This window comes from Labeo rohita, chromosome 10 (assembly GCF_022985175.1).
Source record: "Labeo rohita strain BAU-BD-2019 chromosome 10, IGBB_LRoh.1.0, whole genome shotgun sequence".
Lineage (NCBI taxonomy): Eukaryota > Metazoa > Chordata > Actinopteri > Cypriniformes > Cyprinidae > Labeo > Labeo rohita.
The window spans coordinates 16,173,731-16,197,909 of record NC_066878.1 but is presented as its reverse complement, the minus strand read 5'-3'; the positions used below and the strand labels follow the sequence as shown (position 1 = coordinate 16,197,909).

At 34.2% G+C, this 24,179-nt stretch overlaps 1 protein-coding gene across 1 annotated transcript in view; it reads left to right on the top strand.

The window, feature by feature from the left end:
- sppl3 (signal peptide peptidase 3) overlaps nucleotides 1–24,179 on the top strand; it is a 49,196-nt gene that overhangs the window by 11,032 nt on the left and 13,985 nt on the right. The window contains exons 2-7 of the mRNA XM_051121067.1: nucleotides 15,631–15,708; nucleotides 19,633–19,724; nucleotides 19,841–19,960; nucleotides 20,104–20,182; nucleotides 23,456–23,568; nucleotides 23,688–23,794. Of these exons, the coding sequence (XP_050977024.1) occupies nucleotides 15,631–15,708; nucleotides 19,633–19,724; nucleotides 19,841–19,960; nucleotides 20,104–20,182; nucleotides 23,456–23,568; nucleotides 23,688–23,794 (589 nt within the window). The remainder of the gene's footprint in view (nucleotides 1–15,630; nucleotides 15,709–19,632; nucleotides 19,725–19,840; nucleotides 19,961–20,103; nucleotides 20,183–23,455; nucleotides 23,569–23,687; nucleotides 23,795–24,179) is intronic.

Genomic DNA, 24,179 nt, shown 5'->3' with positions numbered 1-24,179 from the left:
TTTAAATTTAACTAGCGATCATGCATGTTGATGAATCAGTGCTTCTACATCCGTGTCATAGCACCAGAAGACAAATATTTCAATCAACAGTTCAGGCATTTAAGTGGCACCGAAAATCGCGTTCTGATTCGGTCCGGTACATACCGGTCACATGGGTACCGGTTTCGGTACCCAACCCTATTTGGGACAGGGCCTTACTTGAGATGCGTTGTTCACTCACTGTTGAGTCTCGGTCACAAACAGCACCCGTGTGAAGCACTTGAATTCAGTGAAGAACACAAATGAATCAGTTTATAGCCAGAGGAAAAAGCGCTGACAAACAGGAGAGAATCTCTGTCAGAAGGCTTTTTAATCTACAAATCGCCATAATTTACCATAGATTTACTGTAGTAGCACTAACTGCACAGTGGTATTGTCTCAGAAATGTATGTATGTTTGTGTCAAATTTTATTATATTTTTAATGTAGACATGTATTAAGTGTATTGAAGGAGGACTAATGTAATATAATTACAGTATTTGTAATTAAGTAAATTTATTTAGACTACTGTTTTTTCATACAAAAAACCTACGAACCATATTACATTTTTACCATGGTATTGAGGTGCTGTATTTATGGTTTTAACTGTTTCATGATCTATGGATGTTACTATGGAAGAGCAATGGTTAATTAAAAAAATAAATAAATCAAACGGTCATGTAATTAAATTTCACCATGTAAAAATAACTTTGCTATGTTTTTTACAGATATTACTGATTTTGATAATGAACATAAATCTACATCCGCATTCTAACTCAAGCTACTATCAAATTTCTAAGAGAATTTAAAAATATATTTATTATTATTATTATTATTATTATTATTAATATTGTCAGGCAACACAAATCTGTTTCTTGATTTGAAATAATATTACTCATTAAAACATGCAAAACTAAAAAAAAATATATATTTTTTTCTATTAAGATATTTATTTTGATAAGGAAAAATGACTGGAAAATGTGTGAAGAATTCCAAAAACATTGGAGGTGTTTGTCATGTTCTGGCCATAAAGCCACATTTAACCATCTGGTTTTTACAACACATTGTAAAATCTGTTAAATCTGCCTTTAAACTTGAAAAAATAAAAATTTGACATTTATCGTGATAATTATTGATATTGACTGATATGACTGACACAATTTATAGTGATAATTTTTTTTGGCCATATCGCCCAGACTTAATTATTAATTATTAATTATTTGTAATTCCTGCTCATGTTTTCGTCTGGGAACCGAAAATGCCATTTTTCTTTCATCCCCCTTCTGTATCAAATACTTAGACTTCAAAATGGAGTATGAATTGAACTGTTGTTTTTGTTGAAGTTGGTGTTATGTTGATATGTTGATGTTCTTGATCTTATTGTGTACAATTTGCCATTGTAGTTATTTCAAAGAAACAAATTGTCTTCATAATCTTTCATTAAAATGTATAACTGAAACTACTTTCCTGTTCAGCTGATGTCATGTAGGCCTTGCAGGTTATTGGTTATTTTTGCTAATCTTATATTTTTTTTTATTAATCTTAGTTTATTACTCTTATGCTCTTCAAGGCTGCATTATTTGATCAAAATCACAGTAAAAATGGTAGTATTGTGACATTAATTAACATTTCTAACCTTTTCGATTTAAATATATTTTTAAAAAATATATATATATATACTTTCAGGGTTCTTTGAGTAGAACATCTAAAAGAACTGTTTGTTTGAATTGGAGATCATTATAGATGTCTTTACTGTCACTTTTAATAAGTTTAATTTTTCTTCGCTTAAAAAGGAAGAATTAAAGCAAATAAAAGCATTAACTAAAGCACTATCACCATCAATAAATTTCTAAATAGATACTTTAGATACTATTGTAGGCTTGTCAGTGCTTAATTCCTCTTTATGTAGTAAAGGTTATGGCAATAATAGCAAATTATGGATTTGAAAAACATGCGTTAGCAATGGGACATGTTGAGATGCTCTCGATTGTGAATTCAACCTTCAGTCTTCATGTTTGGTCAGAAAGCATCCTTAAAATTGTGTGTTGGAAATATTTGATATTGCCAATATTTTCAGTCTCTGGCTCCATTCTGGTATAAAACACCCACCTTACACCATCCAGTTCATTCCCAGTAGGTAAAATCTTGCCCTTTTAATTGACCTGAATATCATGTTTTACTTAAAAATACATTACGGAGGTAAAATTGTTTGTGAAATAGAAGCACTGTGAATCTATTTGTTTTGGCCTGAGGTAGAAGAGCGTGTGTTCAGTATAAAGATCATTTTCAGCTATTTAGTATTGTGACAGTAGCCTTGTATTTAATGCAATGTGAAAGTTTAGACAGAAGCACTGTTAAACTTTCTTCAAATGTTTATATGACAAACTGACAAAAGTCAAAAGGTGACTTTAACTAGTGGTAGACTAATGGTGTAAGATGTGAACTGACAGTTGAGCGGTTAAAGCCTCAAGCAAAGCACTTAACCTTAAATGACTCCAGGGTGACTGCAGTTGCTGTTAGTGTACTGTAAACCACATACAGAAAGCCACTGTAAAGTGACAAGTAATGAATAAGGAGCTTAAAAGCATTATGTAGTTTTATGATTAAGGAAATTGTTAAAAACATCTGTCATTTTTAGGGCTGCAACTAACGACTATTTTAATAGTCGACTAGTCACCGACTATTGAAACGATTAGTCGACTAATCGAATAATTATTAAATTTTTCTAAAATTTAGCATGAGATTGCTTTAATTCTGTGGAAAATGATAGTAAACACAAGAAAGAAGGGGGTACTTCAATGAAAAATGCATAGTTTATTGAACTTTGCTGCTGATAGGCCGATTCATACTAAAAGTAAATAAAAATGCCCTGTCTAAAACCAATTAGGCACAGTGCTTGGTCAGTATAGACATAAATGCATAAATAAAGACACTCTATCATTTTTATAAAGGACGCTTATAAAATGTACAATGTACATCCAAAACAAAACGTATTGGCTTCCATGTTATTTAAATCTTACCGAGGCGAGTCAAACCAAGTCAGTTTCATTCAACTGTCCGACGTGCTTTCTCTTTAAATGTTCGTGCATCACCGAGGTGCTGCCGTGATACGCAAGGACTGCTTTGCAAACCATGCACAGGGCTCGAAATTAACTTTTTTACTTGGTAGCACTGGTGCTCCCAACTTCCCAACTCCCAAGTTAGGAGCACCAAAAAAAAATTTAGGAGCACCAAATGAATATTAAGGTTGTGTTAAATACAACTACACAACCTATAGCCTACAGCCTAGATATGTTATATAGCCTAATTTGCGCACATTGGGGAGTCGCTCTCTAAACTTGGGGTATTAAAATTGCTTTTGAATGCGCGCACGCGTTTTACTTTCGGTTTCGTTTTAACGATGGTGCTAAACTCTCGGCGGTGCTGAGTGTGCATTCTACAATACAAGACATTAATTTAACAAAACAATTTGAAAGTGGGGGGATTTTGAAAAGTGTGTCCCCAGTGGAAATTACGCCCCTGCGTGAGTAAAACTCTGAAGATGAGTTATCATTTGATGTGAATGTATGCCGCGTTGTACAGTATATGGAGATGGAGGCGCCAGAATTGCGTCTGACAGAATGTGCGCTGTAGCACGAAATATAGTATATTTCCTTAAAAGCAGATTGTGGAGACATTTTATTTGTCCACAATCAAAAATCGTCATATCACACACCCCTAACTGAAATGTAGTTTACAAATCCGGAACGGAGGTTGGTTGAGAGAGAGAGAGAGAAAAACGGCCGGTTCCGAGTTTCAGCGGAGCGCAGTGTCAGTGACAGGGAATGATTGACGGCTAATATCTAAAATCTGCAAGTGAAGAATGTACAGATCAAGTTTAATTAGTTGTGTAATGTTGGAGAAAACGGCGAAACTGTCACTGTATCAGCTCACAGCACTCTGGGCAGTAGTTAGGCTGGCGAAAGTTTTGTAAAGAAATGAAAACAAGTCGCACCACAACAATTTCTCGCACTCGCACAAATGCTTCCACTCGGTCGGAAAAAACATGTCTGGCGACAACTTCGACAATGAAATTCATTGTCGACTATTTCTATTATCGATTTTTGTCGACAACGTCGACGAATCGTTGCAGCCCTAGTCATTTTAGGTCTTACTAATCCGTATTTTATCGAGCTGTCCATTTCTAATAACACATATTGTTGTTAAATTGAATTGTTCACTGAGATGTCAGGATTTATATACTTAATACAGCAAACAGCTGTGTTATAAATGATCATGTTGCATTGCATTTGGCCCACACTCAGCTGTTGTCCCTTTAAATAGGATTTTGCTATTCAGGAAGTACCATACCACTGAATCACATTTAAGAGCAAGCAAAATCAATGCGAAAACCTATATACAGTGCTGTGTGCAGTGCCAAGTACAGAGATTTTGTTGTGTAGTTTGCCAGAGCGTTTTTTTGTTATGGCCTATTGGATTATTGGTCCTACTGGCAGTTTTGCTGACAGTTTTGTCAGCATGAATGACACCATTTTCATGAATTTGCTAAAAGCGCCTCAAGGGAAACCTTGTCTTGATGGGTGTGCTAGGCTTTAGTGCTATTTGTAACCAAATGAATACATATTATATTCAAATCAGCGTAAATCTTAAGGTTTCCGTGGTCAGATGTGGCTGTGAAAGATAAATGAGGTAGTGTGATCTAGAGGGGGAAGTGCTTGCTCTTGAAAGCTGTGGCGTGGTGCCACTTCTACCAATCTACAGCCAATAGGCTGTTAATTCACATACATGCGCTAAGTGAGCAATCGGACTCGGAGCCGAATTAATTTGCCTCTGATGTTGATTATGCAAGAAAACAGCTTTTAAAAGAAATGAACTTTAATTTTAGTGGGAAATGCCTTTGCCTTTGAAGCATGCCACGTGATTTCTTGCTTGGCCTAAGTGGTGTTCTAGAAAGGATATTTGATGAGTATTAGAGTTGAGAATGAACAGAGAACTTCTGCATTTAATTCCACTTTTGATTCAGCATTGATTTAAAAACAATGATGAACCGCAAAGAGAAGCTTGAAAAGTCACATGAATGAAAGGCACGTGAAATAAAAATGCGTTGTGAGGAAAATTGGTTGGTCTTCTGTATTAATTGGTCATTAAATGACTGCTCCTGCTCAAGTTACAAGTAGGGCTGTCACAATTCTTCGAGTCAGTTTGGGTACTCGAAGTTAAAAAAAAAAAAAAAAAACCTGATTGCATTTTGCCTGTGTCTAATAACCGGCTAAATACCGGAAGCAGCGCATCCCAAGGATGAGAATCCATGAAACTCATTATTAAAGTTTTCCAAGGCTGCATGATATATTAAACCCATTTAAAAGTCATGAAACATAATGCTATTATTATGAATTCACAAACGCTACAATTAGATGAAATAAATATGCAATGCAGGTTTAATGTATGAAGAGTTCAGATGCAAAACCAGCTAAAAGCCATCTCGGTCAAAAGTGAGATAATGATACTGAGTGAATGCTCCTGACACGCATTATAGGTCCATCAAACTCGCTAAATTCCAGCCTCAGCTCAATCAGAAGTACCGGTACTTACATAGAAACCTATACAAAGTTGGCAGAAAGAAATGCTAATTTTAAAGAAATACGTCTGATGGATTTAGAGGCGTTTGCATCTGAACTCTTCATATGCACTTTAATTATTTACATGCTTGTGGATTACGTATGTACGTATCAGGGACTCTCCTGCTTTTGGTCTATGTAGAAAACTTTTATGAAGTGAACACATTAAAGAGTTATTTAGTATAATTTTGCCAGAAAAAGTTTTACTTTTATACTTTTTAAAACTGCTGGCATGGCATTAAATAAAAATATACTACTACTACGTATGTCAGAGCAGCTCAGTTCACAGTAAATGCTGCTCCACACAAACTGTTATCATTGAAGTGTCTCAAAGTTTATCTCTGCATATCGCTGCGAGTTTGGGTTTATTATAACATTTATCTGGGAACGCAATGTGTGCCATTTCATCAGATTTGTAAGTAAATAATTTATAAACCTATGCAAACACAGGAGAATACTTCATATTTTTAAATATGCTAACTGTTCGTCACGAGTTTACACATTACGCAAGTCTGCATATTCAAGAAATTACTGTGGCTGTAGCATTTCTGTCATAAAGAAATGGACAAATATGACAGATTAAGTGAGCATTTGACCTGAATGTTGTTTAGTCAATATTAACAAGGATTAGATGGCGCAGTAAAGTGCAGTCATTGATATAATGTGTAATGTACGTTAGCTCGATAGTTTAATTTAGGTCATGTTGAAGTACATTAGCTCTATTGTAAGTAATCTAACATGCGATTACTTGCTTTTGATACTTTATTTAAACTAATTATTGCCTCATAGCTATTATACATCTATTTTAAGTAACTGTAAAAGCTATTATTCACTAAAGTCTATTTTTACTACAAAAATACTCATTGCAATTATCTGATTACTCGATTAATTGTCATAATAATTGACCGATTACTCAGTTACCAAAAAACCCAGATTGCTTCACTGAAATAATAATAATCTTTTGTGCCTTATTGAACATCGGCTCCCTCTGCAGTTATGAGTAATGTACATTAGCTCTGTTGTAAGTAATCTATCATACAATTACTTGCTTTTGATACTTTATTTAAACTAATTATTAATGCCTCATTGCTGTTATATACATATTTTAAGTAATTATAAAAGCTATTATTCACTAAGGTCTATTTTTTACTACAAAAATACTAATTGCAATTATCCGATTGCTCAAATAATCGTCATAATAGACCGATTACTCGGTTACCAAAAAAAAAACAATCTGGAACTGATTTGGTTAGGACTGTCAATGTGACAAAAAAAAATCGGTCTGAGCCTTGAATAAATGTACTACAGTAGCATGTGTGCGATACAGTTTTACATGAGCCTGTTTACAAATCTGTTGTCCAGCAAAGATATAATTTATTGACATGCTTTTTTTTCCAAATTAAGTACATAACATAAGTTTAAAATAACTTCATTTTGTGACCAGACATGGTTTCATATCACAAAATGAAGCAGAAATCATACTATTTTATAGTATTTTATACAGCGATAAATGCTATGTCAATTAGCATTGCATTAGAAATATACTTTATCCTTATAAAAATACCCAAGATTGCTCGAAGAACACAGATACCATATATTTATCGTGATACATTAAGTCCATATCGCCCATCCCTACTCCCTACTGTACAACAATGACTGTATGATTTTGCGATCGGTCTTTTCATACTGAGGACAACTGATGGAGGTTGAAAATGTTCACTGGTTTTCATGGAGAAACAATGCAGGATGATTATTAGGGCCTTAGAAAACCGTTTTTATTTTTTTCCAAATTCCGTTATTTTTTTTTTTATTTAATAAAGGGTTAACAAAAATGACATGTTTAGGGCCATTTGAAATGTTTTATTTTTTTCTCACCATATGTTTTATTGTTATCAAATTCTGTGTTATAGCATGTCTAATTATTTGAATGCATACTTAATTTATTCTTAAAATAGCCTTATGAAAGTTTTTTTTACCCTCAGAAATTCTGTGTTGTGTATTTAAAATGTTCTGGATATAAAAATGAAGGCATAAAACATTTCAGTTATCTTTTAATTATTGAAAATTAAGCGAAGTTTTTTTTTGGCAAACAAAGGGGAATTTACTGTTAAAATTAAAACATGGAAAAAATGTTGTGTGATTATACCCTAAAAAATAATGTTTGTTTCATTTTAGCAGTAGTAGTAATAGTAGTAATATATTTCTGGCGCAATGTCTTCAAGTAAAACCGGACTTTTATTTTGACGGGTTGCCGTGTCTGCCTTCAGTAAATTACATTTTTATGACTGGATTCCGCGATTCTGTCCGTGTTTTCCGCATCGCGGAAATCATAGGGCCCTAGATTATGTGTAATTTGATTTCTTATTTTACATAAGTGTCATATCTTTTTTCATTTAGTATTGCCTTCAGTTTAGCCTCCATGCACCCTCTTGTGTATTTACAGGGACTGTCATTTGCAACGATCAGCTGTTAGATTAAGCGAACAGAACAGCGGCAACTGTCCTGAAATCACCATTGAAATGTCTGTCAGGAGTCAAACTCCCAAAATGTGTCATTGACATGATTGTCCAAAGGTTGTGCATACCTCCTTTCTTCTGTTCAAAAAGCCATTGTATGTCGCTGGCTCAAGAATCAGGCCTGAGAGGATTTAGACACACAATCATGTAAATCACATCGAGCTTCATCTACCAGGACACACCCTTAAGGGACATCTGAAGACACTTCGTTCACTCACACTCTGTCCTGTGATATTGCATCGATATTTCAACTCCTTGTAATAGTTTTAAAAAATGTGTTCATTCATTTCAATTCATGAATGAATGATTATTTGAAGCAGAAAGAAACCAATATTTTTCAGTCACTAATAGACGTGCTACTGCACATTTTTGTGACCCAAAAATGAAAAATGTGTCATTAATTACTCACTCTCATGTCATTCCAAACCCATAAGATCTTCGTTCATCTTCAGAACAGAAATTAATATATTTTTGATGAAGTCCAAGAGCAATCTGATCCTGCGTAGACAGCAAGGCGTCATGGTGCTTTGGTGAATGACAGTGGAAACTGACACTCAAGAGAAGTTGTTGAATAAAGTTCCTTTAAAGTTTCTTTGCACAAAGAGTAGTCTCGTAGCTTCAGAAAAATTAACGTTGACCCATTGATGTCACATGAACTGTTTTCTCTATTCTTACTACCTTTCTGGGCCTTCAATGTGTCTGTTTTGTCACTGTCTATGCAAGGTCAAAAAGCGCTTGGATTTCATCAACACCTAAGATTGTTGGAATATATAAAAAAAAACGCATTGCAGAAGAAAATCTGAGTGGCTTTATGTAGGTTCTAGGGTGTAAGTTGCTAGGGTGTTTCTGGGTGGTTACTAGGTGGTGGCTTATTAACCTAAGTCAAAAGAGCCACCCCCAAGTCTCTATGATATTCTGGTCAGGCCTTTTCTTTCATGCAAGTCTTTGCTTGCCTTGGCAAACACCACTAATTATGTAAATAGTCTATTTAACCTCAGGAATTCAAGATAATAAAGTCGTTTTAATGGAAATTGCTAAATAACCACATTTAGGTCTTACATGTGCGGCTTTCTTTCCCAGTGGGCACATGTGATTCTGAAACATTGTGGCAGTCAGGGCTCATTTGAGCAGTTTTATAGGGTTTTAGGGGCCAGGCGGCCCTCACAGGGCCTGGATACATTCCTCACAGGGCCTGTCTTTGAGACACGTCCACAAACACCCTGTCATCTTTGCCTCGCTTTGCATTTTGGAACCTTTATTCCTGTTGGTGTGACTAAATTATTTTAGAGGTCGCACTGGTATCACCTAGGGATTTTCGTTTCTGTTATTTTTCCTGACCGACAGCCGACGTTTCTTAACCATTAACCGACTAGGTTATTGTAAATTAGAATTGAATTAAATTAGAAAGGATAAGTGTCACGTTAAAAATACCACAATTTGTTTTCCAGGGATTCATTTGTAGATGCGCAAAAAGTAGCAAACAACAGAACATGAGGATTCACATGGACACATCGCATCACGCTGCGAATGGAGAAAAACGTAATAAAGCTAGGCTATATATAATGAATGAGTAGGCCTATATGATAGATATTGTTACTTAACAAAACGAAAGAGAAAACTGCAACAAGTAGCAGAGTTTTGGTTCATTTTTGTGCTGCACGAAAGGAAGAAAGGCTAAAAGCAGCATCCTGTTTTTCTTTATTTTACAAAGACATGTTTTGATTGTGAATGTACACAAATAAAAGCAAACCATTTACGGTTTCAATTATCTGTATGACTAGGAGTCGTTTCCACTGTTCCACACACGCACACACACACACACACACACACACACACACAGTTAAGCATTGGTAACTTGATAATACAGCCTTTCCATTAACATATAAAATACAGTCAGCCAAACATATGGAAAAAACACACTGCTTAAAGGAGAAGTCCACTTTCAGAACAAAAATGTATAGATAATGTACTCACCCCCTTGTCATCCAAGATGTTCATGTCTTTCTTTCTTCAGTCGTAAAGAAATTATGTTTTTTGAGGAAAACATTTTAGCATTTTTTATTCCATATAGTGGACTCCTATGGTGCCCCGAGTTTGAACTTCCAAAATGCAGTTTAAATGCAGCTTCAAACGATCTCAAATGCAGTTGTAAATGATCCCAGCAGAGAAAGAAGGGTCTTATCTAGCTATCTTATCTCTGGTTATTTTCATAAAAACAATATAATTTATATACTTTTTAATGTCAAATGCTCGTCTTGTCTTGCTCTGCCTAAACTGTTTTTTTCCCGGTTCATGACTGTTAAGGTATGTCGCAAAATTCCCATCTCATGTTCGCCCTCAACTTGAAAATTGTCCTATATCACTGTTTTACTTTTTTTTTTTTCGTTAAGGATGTTTAATCTTCTTTGCATGTTCACTTTGCAAAGACTGGGTCGTTACTTCTGCAGCGATGTAGGATGATTTTGAAATCATTTTTGAAGTTGAGTGAGAAAATACGATGGGAGTTTTTCGACATTCCCTAACTGTCTTAAGTCAGAATACAGAGTTCAACGAGAGCAAGACAAGGCAAGTGTTTGAGATTGAAAAAGTAATTTACATTATTTTTTTTTTATTTTATTTTTTTTATGAAAATAACAGATCGTTTTGCTAGATAAGACCCTTCCTTCTCGACTGGGATCGTTTACAACCACATTTGGGATCATTTAAAGTTGCATTTAAACTGCATTTTGGAAGTTCAAACACTGTATCAGTCCATTATATGGAGAAAAGTCCTGAAATGTTTTCCTCAAAAAAACAATTTCTTTATGATTAAAGAAAGAAAGACATGAACATCTTGGATGACACGGGGGGTGAGTACATCATCTGTAAATTTTTGTTCTGGAAGTGGACTTCTCCTTTAATCGTTATCACTGTACTGCCGTGATATTATGCCTAACAGTTTGTTTATGTGGATATTGGAATGTGAGTACAAAACCAGGTTTACATAATAAATAATATTTTGGTATTCAAATACATCTTGAATACGGAAACATTTGGATTTGTGTCTTATGTGAGACCCAACGTTAGTTTCAGTTTCGCTTTAGCCTAAATGACTAAATGGCTTGTCGTTTATATAGCCTAGCTCCTTATATTTTTCATTCTTGTTCTTTTCTGAACACTGTTAAACTGAAAGGATTTTTTATGGATCGAGGGGAACTAAAATAGCCTAGCTTATGTTTATAGTGTTTGTAAACATTTCATGTCAGCATCAGGTCTGTTTCTAAAATTAATAAAATGCGACTTGACATTATAGGCCTATGCTGTTTCTTTGGGGAGTGGGAAATAAAAACAGTTACATGGTTGAACTGCGCAGCACGGACCATCAGCTCAGCCCAAAGATTTAGAGCCAATGTGTTTACTCGCTGAACGATCTCAACCACACGATCATTATTAAACAGCACTGTAAGATCCAGTAAAAAGCATTCGGGTTCGCCACAAAGTTCTCCACAATCTGCAAATGTTTTAGTGATTTAAAACTAGTTTAAAGCAAGAATAATCAGTGCTGCCATTTTCAATAAACTAATGCGGAAAACAGGAGAAACATTGTGCCACAGTGATCCCGTTAGAAGGCTTTTCAATTCACAATTTTAATTTAAATTTGTTTTTTCATACAGTGGATTTTGTGCCTTTGTGTTTATAAAAGTCTAATACAGCTTTTTTTTTTGTGTGCTCTTTAATTAGCAAAAATAATGCCTATCATACATTTTTACCATGATTTACAGAAGGCACCTGCTAAAATGTTATTCAGTGTCGGCACAGATAATCTTGTGGGCAGCGCACCGACATACAGCAGCATTGCACAATGGGCAACCCGAGTTCGAATCCCGACTTGAGGACCTTTCAGGGGTTAATTGCAACATACATGGTTTAAGTATTTCCACCCATGCTAGAATAACCAAATTTATGGTATTTGCTAGTTGCGATATCAACACTATAGAGAAAAAAAGTGCGCCAAAATATCGCTGAATATTTATTTTACCATAGTAAGTGGTAAAATATCCAAGTCCAATTGTTGGCTGAAGTAAATTTTTATTTTCAGTTTTTAGTATTCATTTAAAACTAGACAAATTTGTTATGATTATTATCTCGTATCTGTTATTTATCAGTTTAAATATTAGTTTATTAATGCTTCACAATCCAGCGGAAGACACCAAGCAGTTTTAATATCCGGTCGTGCAGATGGGGAACGTTGTAACACTGCGTTACAATGTGCCCCGATATTATTAAACTATTCAATTCTATGACATTAGCGATGTAATTTACGCCATTTACTTTTATGGATTTTAATGAGAAACCACAAGAAACTGGTGAAATAAAGACTGACAGTCGATGTTTAATGTTCAGACATTATTTTTTCAAGAAATGTAAAGCATTTTGCTCGTTTATGTGTCTCGTGTTCTATGAGAGCTGTGTGTGGAGGGAGAGGAGTGTCTCTCAATGTTTTAATGTGTTTCATATATTTGCCCACATTGTTTTGAACTATATGGAATAGATGTGTGTTGCGATCAGGGTTGTCCCAAGCATGGTTGCAATGTGTTTATTATCAAACTCCAAAATTAGATCATTTTTAATTCTTAAAAAACGCCATTATTAAAAAAAAAATAATAATAATAATAATAATTTTTATTTTATTTTATCAACAAAATATTTTAGTTTGTCTTGTATATTTTGGGGCGTTGTCACATTTCACTTTCCTTTCTTTTGAGGTAAATAACAAAAAACATATACACTGTAATTATGAAACAAAGTGACATATTTGTACAAGACAAGTGTGTAATTAATGTTAAATGATAAAAAAAGTGATACTTTGAAAGCCACATGGATTTACACAAACTAAGAAATTCAAAAAATGTTGTGCCCCGCACTCCCCTTTACCAAAAATTCTCGTCAGTCATTTTTATAACCAGAATCAGCCAGATTGGCCTCTATTCTTCAGAACACTAGATTTTCCCTATTTGGCAGCAAGTTGTTTTTAGTCATTAAAAATATAATAAAAGTATGATCGCTTTGTCTTTTATGTATTTTATTAGGTGGAGGGTAGACTAAGTATGTTGTTTCTTTTATGTAAATAGGGCCCTATGAAATCAGGGGGTTTTTTTTTTTTTGTTTGTTTTTTTTTTTTTTTTTTTTTCCTTTCTAATTTTTCTGGATTACATTAAAATCACCACGTCACACGTGCTTCAGTGTGTGCTGTAAACAAAACTGCTCGTCTGCTCCATTCATTACAACAGAGACACGCAGAACATGCAGGATTCACATTTAAATGGTATTTTTGCAGCGTAATATTTACAGAAACTAGTCCATATTTGTTTGTAAACGGTTTGATTGAAGTGTAATGACCAGTTACCTTAAGTGTAATTGATCAATTAATTCAAACTTTGACAAATTCTGTGACATTCCACATTATTCAATAAATTCCGTTTTTATGACTGGATTCAGTGATTCTGTCCATGTTTCCGCTTCACGGAAATCATAGGGCCTTAAGGCGGGCGTACACGGTGCGATTTTTGAGGTCGTACGAGCTCGCATGCGATTTTTTTGGTTATCGGAGGAAATCGTCTCTTCTCGTATGGTCGGGGCTCGTATGGTGTGTGAGAAATTACGAGACGAGCAGAGTGCCTTACGAGCACTTCACGACCTTACGATCATTTTTAAACATGTCAAAAAACTTCGGGTGCTGTCGGATTGAAAGCGTGACATGTGTGCTGTTGAACGAGCCGATTTGTTGAGCAAACTGGAAAGGACCAATCAGAAGCTAAGAAAAGAAAACCATATAGCAAAAGTCCTGAAGGCAGTTTTATGATTCTGCATTACTGTTCTTCCACAACAATAGAACATGTAAGTTACAGTATGTATACAATAATACCTGAACTATCCAGCATTTTAACATGTATAAAAACAACGTCACAAATTGCAGAAACTTGCATGACACGCAATGATTGTGTAATTTACATCTTCCACGACGACGATTAGGAAAAGAAAGTCTGCCCTTCAGCCAAACTCTTTGCCATGCCCTTCGTTTTCTTTTCTTTTTTTGTTTTTTCGCAAGCCATTGCTGCCACAAAGGAAAGGATCTCTTCCTCGGAGTCCATGTTTTTGGCGCGGAACTTCGTGAATGTGATTGCCTCCGAAATCGGCAGGTTTTAAAATCGTGCCGTCTACCACTGCGTCCGTAAACAAAGTCACTCGTGACGTGTGCGTGGCCATACGGTCTTCCGACTGTCCGAATTCGCACCGTGTACGGCCGCCCTTACCTAAATATCTGTAACACTGAATGACAATGGAATATCATTTCACCCATATTTTTACATTTTATAGTCACTAAAATAATTTTTAAACATTAAAAGCTTTACTTGCTTTTAGGATGTTTTCCATTTTTACAAAATCTCTTATGTAAATTCAATTTGATGTGAATGCTAAAATTAAAAACCTCATCTTTGACGTTTATATTAGAAGTGTTTAGGCTCCTGTTTTTCATAACATGAATCAGTTTATAGAACTATTAAATTTATAGGCTACTGACTGAGCCGGGCCAAAATATTTACATTTTACTCTATAAAAAATGAGTTAATAATTAATTAACAGATGTTATTGTTTTTGATCATGAAAATACATTTATATCCGCATCCCGGCTCAAGCTACTGCTTCTGTCATTTCAGACTCAACCACTGTCAAATGTTCAACTCTAAAAGACAAAACGCGTAATATTATCAGTTGGTATTATTAATAAGTATAACTTATTTCAGTGCTACCAAATAAGGTGCGAGAGATCTGTAAAGCTTGGCGCCAGTGCCACTGCTCTCAAATATTAGTTTGGAGCCCTGTATACGTCTGTCCTGTTTCATTTCATATAAAGCCGAGGTTAGGGCTCTGTGTGACTGCTAATGAGTTTTTCTTCAAACCATTTGTTGTCCATATTAAAGAGTGTCATTTGAGGATAAGGTCAGCACTCCGTCCTACTTTTTCTCGCTCTCGTTTTCCTTATTCATACATACTTCATAAATGCACACAATCAAGTCCGCTTTTGTTCGCAGCCCCACATTATTTATCCAGCAAACAAACTGTCGCTCGCTCGCTGTAATCATATTTTAAGTCACCTCAGCGTACAGCCTGACCTCTTTCTCTAAAAGCTTGTTATTTACAAAAGGCAAACATGGTCTCAAAAGACGCTCAGGGAGGGTGAGAATGCGGTAACTCGAGACGTTTCTCATACACGGCTCGGTAACAACTGGTCCAGACTGAGCTTTGATTCATGTTCCACCCGCACGCCGCATCAATAACTGACAGCTTGAGTTCACAAGGGCGTGAATAGTTTGTACCAGGAAGGGTCGTAGAGGGTGACGATCTTTGTGTCTGTTGTATGACAGAGGCCTGGTACCCTTCGTCTTGTTGTTTTGTTGTGGGATACAATAATTGAAGGCTTCCCTTTTGTTTTTTCAGGGCGTACTCCCTTGTCGACTCCAGCCAGGTGTCAACCTTCCTCATCTCCATCCTCCTCATCGTCTATGGCAGCTTCAGGTAAGCTCTCATCTCTTCCACTGCAGACCTGGAATTAGTGCTGTCACAAAAATCTTGTATTTCTTAATCGTGTGCATGTTTTACCTGTACGGATTATATATATATATATATATATATATATATATATATATATATATATATATATATATATATATATATATATATATATATATATATATATATATATATAAGAATAATAGTACCTTTAATAAGAGTAGAATATGTAAATTTTCTATATAAAAATTAGATTTTGCACGTTACTGTTAATAAAAGTACATTTTGTATGCTTTCCAACTCCAGCTTAGTGCTTTACTGTCAAATCTGTATAAACATGAAATAAACAAGAAATGAACATGTAATATTATTAATAACTGGACTTAATAATGCCAAACGAGTTATTTTATGATTAAATAATGTATTTCTAATACTCCCACACACCACCCCCAGCGCTACCAAATATGCTCTTGGCGCCACCATCTATAAAATGTAGTGGTGCTGGTGCCACTGCTCTCAAATGTTAGTCTGGAGCCCTGGAATGGCTTGTTATTAGAAACTAATCAGTAACGTTTAATTTCCAAATATATCTAGTTTCCAAGTTTATGTATTTATAGCATAGTCATTGAGTGATTGTAAGTTACATCAATTTCCATATTAATGAAAATGAAAATAAAACTGGCATGTAGTGAGAAAATATGAATATATAGTCATTGATGTGAGGATTTTCAACAGGCCAATTTTAAAGTACAAAAAATAATAATATCTGTTGTAATTGTTTAAACATTAAGGATGTTGTGTACACATAAATTCATATTAAAATTTAAAATGAAGTGATTTTAGTGTTTTTTTCATCTCGATGAATTGGCCATAGCCTTAAAAAATGTCATGTGGTGCGACCATGATTTATATTAAAATTAATTTCCTTGAAATGCTTAACATTTTTTAGATGTTCTCTTTAATTAAAGTATTTGCATTTATTGTCAGTTTTGTAAATAATGGTCTCATTTTTGTTTTATAATTTCAGTTACCTTATTAAATGTAGTTAGCAAACTTATTTTTCCTGTAAATTGCATAAAACTGATAATGTTTTAAAAATACCATTCATTTAAGCATGCTGTAGCAGTGATTCATATTTCAACCACAGAAATGAGATATTTTATTTTTGTTTTAATAGTTATTTCTATTATCGGTCGCTACACATGATAAGTGGTCGCTCCAAATGACGCACAGGCCTTATATTATTAAAAATCTATTTAAAGAGACGTGTGAAAAGTGCAGCACATGGCATTTAGTCCCCGTTATTTCTGAACTTCGCACAATCTTGGCTGCTCAATTGACCCTTCGCTGGTAGTTTGGTTAACAGGCGGTCTGACCAATCATAATACCAAATATGCCGTTTAGTCCGTCAAGAGACAGGAGAGTAGAATAAAGTTGGTGGGCTTGAACTTGAAAAATGGTGTGTATTGACATCTTTTCAAGGGTGAAATAAGATACCTTCTGATATTTATTTACATTTATTTCATGGTATAATTAGTAAAGATATAAAGACTTTCGGTTCATGCGCCACTTAAGGCTACAGCGATGTCAGGACAAATTAAAGAGCCACAAAACCATACTTCTGGTTTGAATTTCTTAACCAGTCTGCGCATGGTCAGTGTCCTCTTTGCTTCGTGATGTATTTTTCACTGCCTCATGTGTGGCATAACAGTGCTATGGTTTCTTGGGCATAGCAACAGTAACTAAGGGGGTCGGGTCTTTGCGAAGGGTCAATTTAGAGTAGCGGGAGGTTGCTGGCTCAGATTCTGAGATCAACATGAACATTTTTCTTACAGTGGAAAATGAAATCTGGAGTTTGTGCTTAACTGCAGGGTCAGAATTAACATGATGCCAGTGGCGAGCATTTATTTTACTTTGCTTGGCAGTGAAATCTGCTAAAATAGATTAAAATAGTTATTAATAAACACATTTAAAAAATAACTAATAAATGCATAATGACTGAAATAAAATGACATGCTCTAAATTCATTTTTTGCATTTTTCTGATATTGTAGAAAGATTAAACATAAACTGTCTAAAATTACCCAAACTGCATAAAAATCTATTCCAAATGATACTAAAATAAAGTATTTTATGTATATAAGCTATCAGTTGAATATAAAAGCACAGAAACTGCCAATCTGGGATGCACATCTGTAATGGAAAACACTGCAGTGTTTACAAGTTTTTGTAAATATAAATACAAATGTTTTGCAATTTTATACAGGATTACAAAACGTGTTGGAAATAATGCCAAATAGTGCAGAAAATTATTCAGAATAAGTTATGGGTAATTTTAAAGACATTTCTAAAGCAACAGTTATGTCCAGACGGTTGCACCACATTTTATTTTGACACTTTGAATAACAGAAAAATTACAAATAACTAATCTTTTTTGAGAAGTTAAAGTGGGTCCATACTTAGGAGAGTTTTTTTTTTTTTTTTTTTTAGTTAATACTTTTTTTCAGCAAGGATGTATTTAATTGATCGAATGTGACAGTAAATACATTTATAATGTTACAAAAGATTTTGATTAAGTAGCACAATGGTTTTTAACTTTGATAAGAAATGTTTCTTCATCAGCAGAATCATTTCTGTAGGATCATGTGACAGAATTTATATATATATATATATATATATATATATATATATATATATATATTTATATATATATATATATATATATATATATATATATATATATATATATATATATATATATATAATATATTAAAATGACTAATATATTCTAGGGCTGGGCGATACGGCAAAAAATTACATTTTTCCCAGAATGTTTGACCGATTCTTTTTATTTTTTCTTTATTAACCCTCTTGTTGAAGAAAATTCTATTGCAAGTGCACACATGAAGTTGTCAACATGATGTGAATGTTGTTTAACAAATCACTTGTTAAATATCTTTGCAGAAAAATGCATGAACTACAACTACACAAACTTGTCATATACATATTACATGTTATGAAATAATGAGGAAAATGCTTTTAAAAAAAAAAAACCCTCAAATGTCTAGGTAATTCAAATTCAAAGTGACTAGGTAGACTATTATTAACTGTAAATGTTCTGTAAAAACAATGAACAGCAGCTGCTGAGCCTGTCACCATGATGCAAACATGAAATATCAGACATACAGTAGTAGTTCTTCACAGGTTTTTTTTTTTTTTTTTTGATTGTGCTGCTTTTCCATTGTCTTCCTATGTAAACATGGACACATTTGACTGTTACACTCATTTCTCTTGCAGTTTCTCATGTATGAAACGGCATTCTAAAAATGCAGCGCTTAAGTTAAAAGAAATTCACTTCCACCTTCTTGCATGTTTTTCCTATTCCAAAAAAAAGTGAAAAACAGAAAATGAAATATTGTTTTGTAATGTAGCTGAATGTTTGCATGATGGTGTAAAAAATTAATAATAATAATAAAAAAAAGTAGGCACTGGCCTTGGTCAGCAGAAAAACATCTACTCTTGATACACAAATATCTATTGAATGAATCATTGGGCATTGTAGTTATTGTCAAAGATATATTTAATTTGTCGTGACAAATTAATCTTGGAGGTACAGAAGTGTAATTTGCCGTGTGTTGTATTTTTATCCATTGTGTAGTGGATTGTTTAGCTAATGAAGCATTTGTCTTTGCAAATTTGAAGTAGACAGCTCTTGCTAATGACTCATGTAAGATGTGGTTAAAACAGTACGACGTATTAAAAAAATTGTACTTCTGTCCATCACAAGCTTTCATTCACTTCAAATTAAAGATGCTGTCAATGCAACCAATGATATCGAGCTTAAAACTCATGCATCCTAGTTCTGTCTGCTGTTGGTTCACTCAGGGGGTATAGAAATTGTGGTTTATGGGTAAACGATGTGTCAACGCAGGTCATTAAACATGGACTGTGAGAACCAGGAGAAGGACAAGGATGGAAACCCCACCGCCGCCGGCTCCTTCAACAATGCCAACTCTAACAACAGTGAGTCAATAGCTAAGCTTCATTAATCACACTAGAAATGGAATTTGAAATGCATTATAAGTAGGTTAGCATGTTCTTCAAACCAGAACCCTGAATCATCTAATGCATTTGTGCAGGTATTCAGACCATAGACTCCACACAGGCGCTGTTTCTTCCCATCGGAGCCTCCGTGTCTCTGCTCGTCATGTTTTTCTTCTTTGACTCTGTTCAGGTGGTGTTCACCATATGCACTGCAGGTACGTACGGCACGCACATCGGTGACCTTCCACTGCCTCTTTTGTCACACACTGACCTAGTTCATGCACTGCACCTTGTCGCTGTGATATGCTTGAGTGATATTTATGTAATTCTTTGTGTTTGTTTTGCCCTGTCTTCACAGTTCTAGCAACCATCGCGTTTGCTTTCCTCCTGTTGCCGATGTGCCAGTATCTGACCAGGCCCTGCTCCCCACAGAACAAGTATGAAATGTTTACTAATTCCTTAACTTGTCAGAACGGTTTGTGGTTAACTGCATTTACCTCAGTTCATATGTCAACAAACCATGTCTCATTGGGATTGAAATTATTCACATATAAATCTTATGTGACATTCACTCAGGAGAAGTTAATTGTGTCCTTTTAGCAACATATGTATATGATGTCTAATAATAGCTGATGCCAACTTTTCTTTTATTAATAGTAAAATCATTTTAAATAATTAATTAAAATAATTAAATGTGGCTATAAATATAAAATAATATTATTATTGTCATTAAAAATACTACTACTAATAATAATAGTAATAATTTATATCTAGGATATTGTTGTAATTGTTAGTATTAGTATAAAAGCAGTTACATATTTGTTATTAAATGTAGGTATTAATATAAACCATATAAAAATAATGATTATGATGATAAATTCTGAACATAAGGAGTAGTCTAAATAACAATTAACGGTGGCATAAAAGACATCTTTCAAAACCATTATAAATCTTAATATATTTTATTTACATGTATACATTTTTCTTGAAATGTCATTTTATCTGGTATAGCTAATAAAAAAAAAAAAAAAGGTGGTACTGGCCTGGTGATCATAAACTCTTATGATAATTTTGTCTTTCTGGAAAAAAGATTAAGTAACTTTCATTCATGATTTTTTATTTTTTTTTTTTCTTTTTTTTTTTTTTTTTTTTTTTTTATTGTTAATGCTTTTTCACATCCCTAACTTATTTATGACAATCTATTTAATTTTGTTAAAAAATATAATAAAGTAATAAAATCAGTCTCTTAAAATAGTAATAAAATACTGTACAAATATGAAAATTGTAATGCTTTTCCAGTAACAAATGTCAAAAGGCAATAAACAGCAATAAGTAAAAGATGAACATTTATTATTAAGCAAGAATACATGGACAAAATAGAAGACAAATTTAATTTTTTTTTGGGTAAATACAGCATAGTTTACAATATTACATACATTTAAATGCATTTAACAAGCATTTTAGGCAAAAAAAATTAACATTTAAAAGTAGCATGTTAATTTTTGTGTATTCAACCGTTCTCTGTTATCGTTTTGTACCTAAAATAATAATTTTCGTGCCAGTGTGTCGGCGAAATCTGAGCCTGTGAACAGCTGCTGTTTGCCCAGTTAACTGTGAACTTCAGATCACAGCCTCGTGTTTCCTCACCATAAACAAACAGTACTGACATTTAGTGTTGCATGATATACCGGTATTTAAAAAGTATCGCAATACCCTGCTTTTAAAAACCGTACGATTCCGCATTTTACTAGTACCGGTACTTTAAGAATGTATTTTAATAAGAGCCATATTTCTGCCTGTGAGTGGCGCAGACATGCAGTTTTGTTTACCAACGTTACACACATACAAGTGACACTCGCTGTGTTTTCAGCCTCTGCCGCCTCAATATGTGAGTACATGAACACATGAACATAATCTCTAGAACTGCTCTGAGAGTCACTTCATGAGCATTTTACAGTTTCTTTTGCAGAAAACTATCGTCATATAATGAAGACCCTAAAGGTCTTCACAGCAGCCCGTCAAAATAAAAGTTCGGTTTAACTTGACAATCAGAAATGTTTTACTGTATGTAAAGATAGTAGTAGTAGTACTACTACTACTACTACTACTAATAAAAATAATATTAAAACAATGTTTAAAGGATTTTTACCAGAAAAAAAAATTTTTACCAGAAAAAAAAAATATTTACCAGAAAATTGTAAATGCACAAAAATGTAATTATCATTTATAAATTCATTAGACATGCTTTTGATTATTAAAATGTAATGAAACGAGTAAATGGAATCCAGAAAATTAATGGAAAACAGATTCACAAACAAAACTGAATTTGAGAAAAATAAAAAAAACGTATTTCATAAGGCCTTAAAAACATGTCTTTTTGTTAAACTTTTTCAGTTCTGCAAGTTTCATGATTTCAATTAATTAGACATGCTTTTTGATAAATATGTATTTTTTTTAATGTAACCATTAAAATAGAGTCTAGAAAAATTTAAATGGAATTTAGGCAAAAAATAAAACAAAAATAAATAAATAAATAAATAAAAGATTTCGTAGGGCCCTCTTTCATTTGTCTTTGTTTTTTTGTAGTTGTCCTTTTAGTTTGTTACTTGCATCTAGGTTTTTATTATTAATAACAAAGGCTCCTGTAGGCTCGGTAGTTGTTCACCATAATCCTGTGTAGTGGCACTGGCATGTGATTATTATTATTTTATTATTTTCTTTTTTTTAAGAGGGGATGAAATGCTTTGTTTTAATAGATAAAATAACAATTATCTCAACTTGAATCATCTATTATTAAATTACTTTTCCTATTGTTCTGTTTTTTTTTTTTCGTAGTATTGGTTCAGTAGTAGTGTCGTGATATTTTAGTCCGGTATCGTATCGAAGTCAAAATTTTGGTATCGTGACAACACTACTGACATTAGAGAACATATTTTCACATTAAATTAAATTTAATACTATAACGAGTAAAATCCATTTATTTTATGCAAAGCAAAAGGCGTTTCTATCATGCAAAGTGACCGTTGCTGATGCAGCTGACTGACATCTCATCCTTATGTTGCGTTGTGTATAATAATACAATTAACAGCACAGTAAAGAAAAATCGGCAGCGCTGAGGACCGCTCTCTCCTGTAGCAGACTCAACAAGCCCACGCTCTGACTGACTGTAACTCAGCAACTGGGTTGTTTCATCTGAGACAGGCTCAAACCAGAGATTGGGTAGAAAAAAAAAGCAACTTAGTTACAGAAAAACTACCCAGCACCTGGGGAAAAATATTAAAAACAAGCCAATAAAATGACCCAACAGGCTGAACCCAGCATTTGGGTTAAAAAAGCACTTTTTTGGGTTTATATAAAAATGTATTTTTGAGTTATATGGCTCATCCATAAATCAAGTTATTAATTTATTATTCTCTGGCTGATAGAATGCTTCAAATCTTACATAATTGGCTTTTAAAATAATCTTTATTACACAGACAATGAACCTGTTTGTTCATAAGGATTTGCCTTGCGGCTTCACTCAGTCTCACAATGTAATCTGGAGTCTGTGGTGTTTGCTTTGGGTGGAACAATCCTCTTGTGTATTAATGGACAAAAGTGTTAGAGATCAGATGCTGGGGAGTGAAAAAGAGAGTCTGATGTCTTGGACGAGTGACGTGCACTTGCTAGTGTATTCAGCATGTGAGCCAGTGTGTCTCTCTTGTCTCCAGGATCTCGTTCGGCTGCTGCGGCCGCTTCACGTTGGCAGAGCTGCTGTCGTTTTCCCTCTCTGTCATGCTGGTTCTCATCTGGGTGCTGACGGGCCACTGGCTGCTCATGGACGGTGCGTCAGCGCGCTGTTACTCTGTGTTTGTGTGTAGGAAGAGAATGTAAACACGTTTAGCTCATACCTCATGTTGTGGTGATATTTTCCTCTCAACTGTGTGTTTCTGTATCCCGCAGCACTTGCCATGGGTCTCTGTGTGGCCATGATCGCATTTGTGCGACTGCCTAGTCTGAAGGTGTCCTGCCTGCTGCTGTCAGGCCTCCTCATCTATGATGTGTTCTGGGTAAGCAATTAATGCAGCAAGTCATACTGGTTTCTAGGGATGGGCATTAAGTCTTCATATCACACCATGAGGGATTTATCATTAATTACTCATCTTCGTATTGTTCCCAAACCCGTAAGATCTTTGTTCATTTTTGAACACAAATTAAGATAGTTTTAATGAAATCTGACAGCTTTCTGACCCTGCATAGACAGCAGCGCAATCTGTGTGTCACAGTACAGAAGAAAAGATCCATCACAATGTCAGTTTCATGGCTTTTAAAAGCTTAAAGTTGAAATTAGTTTTTTGTACTTAGGGCTTACACACCTTTTTTTCTTTTTCCTTGAAAATTAAGTAAATAAATAAATCAATTTTTTATATATATATATATATATATATATATATA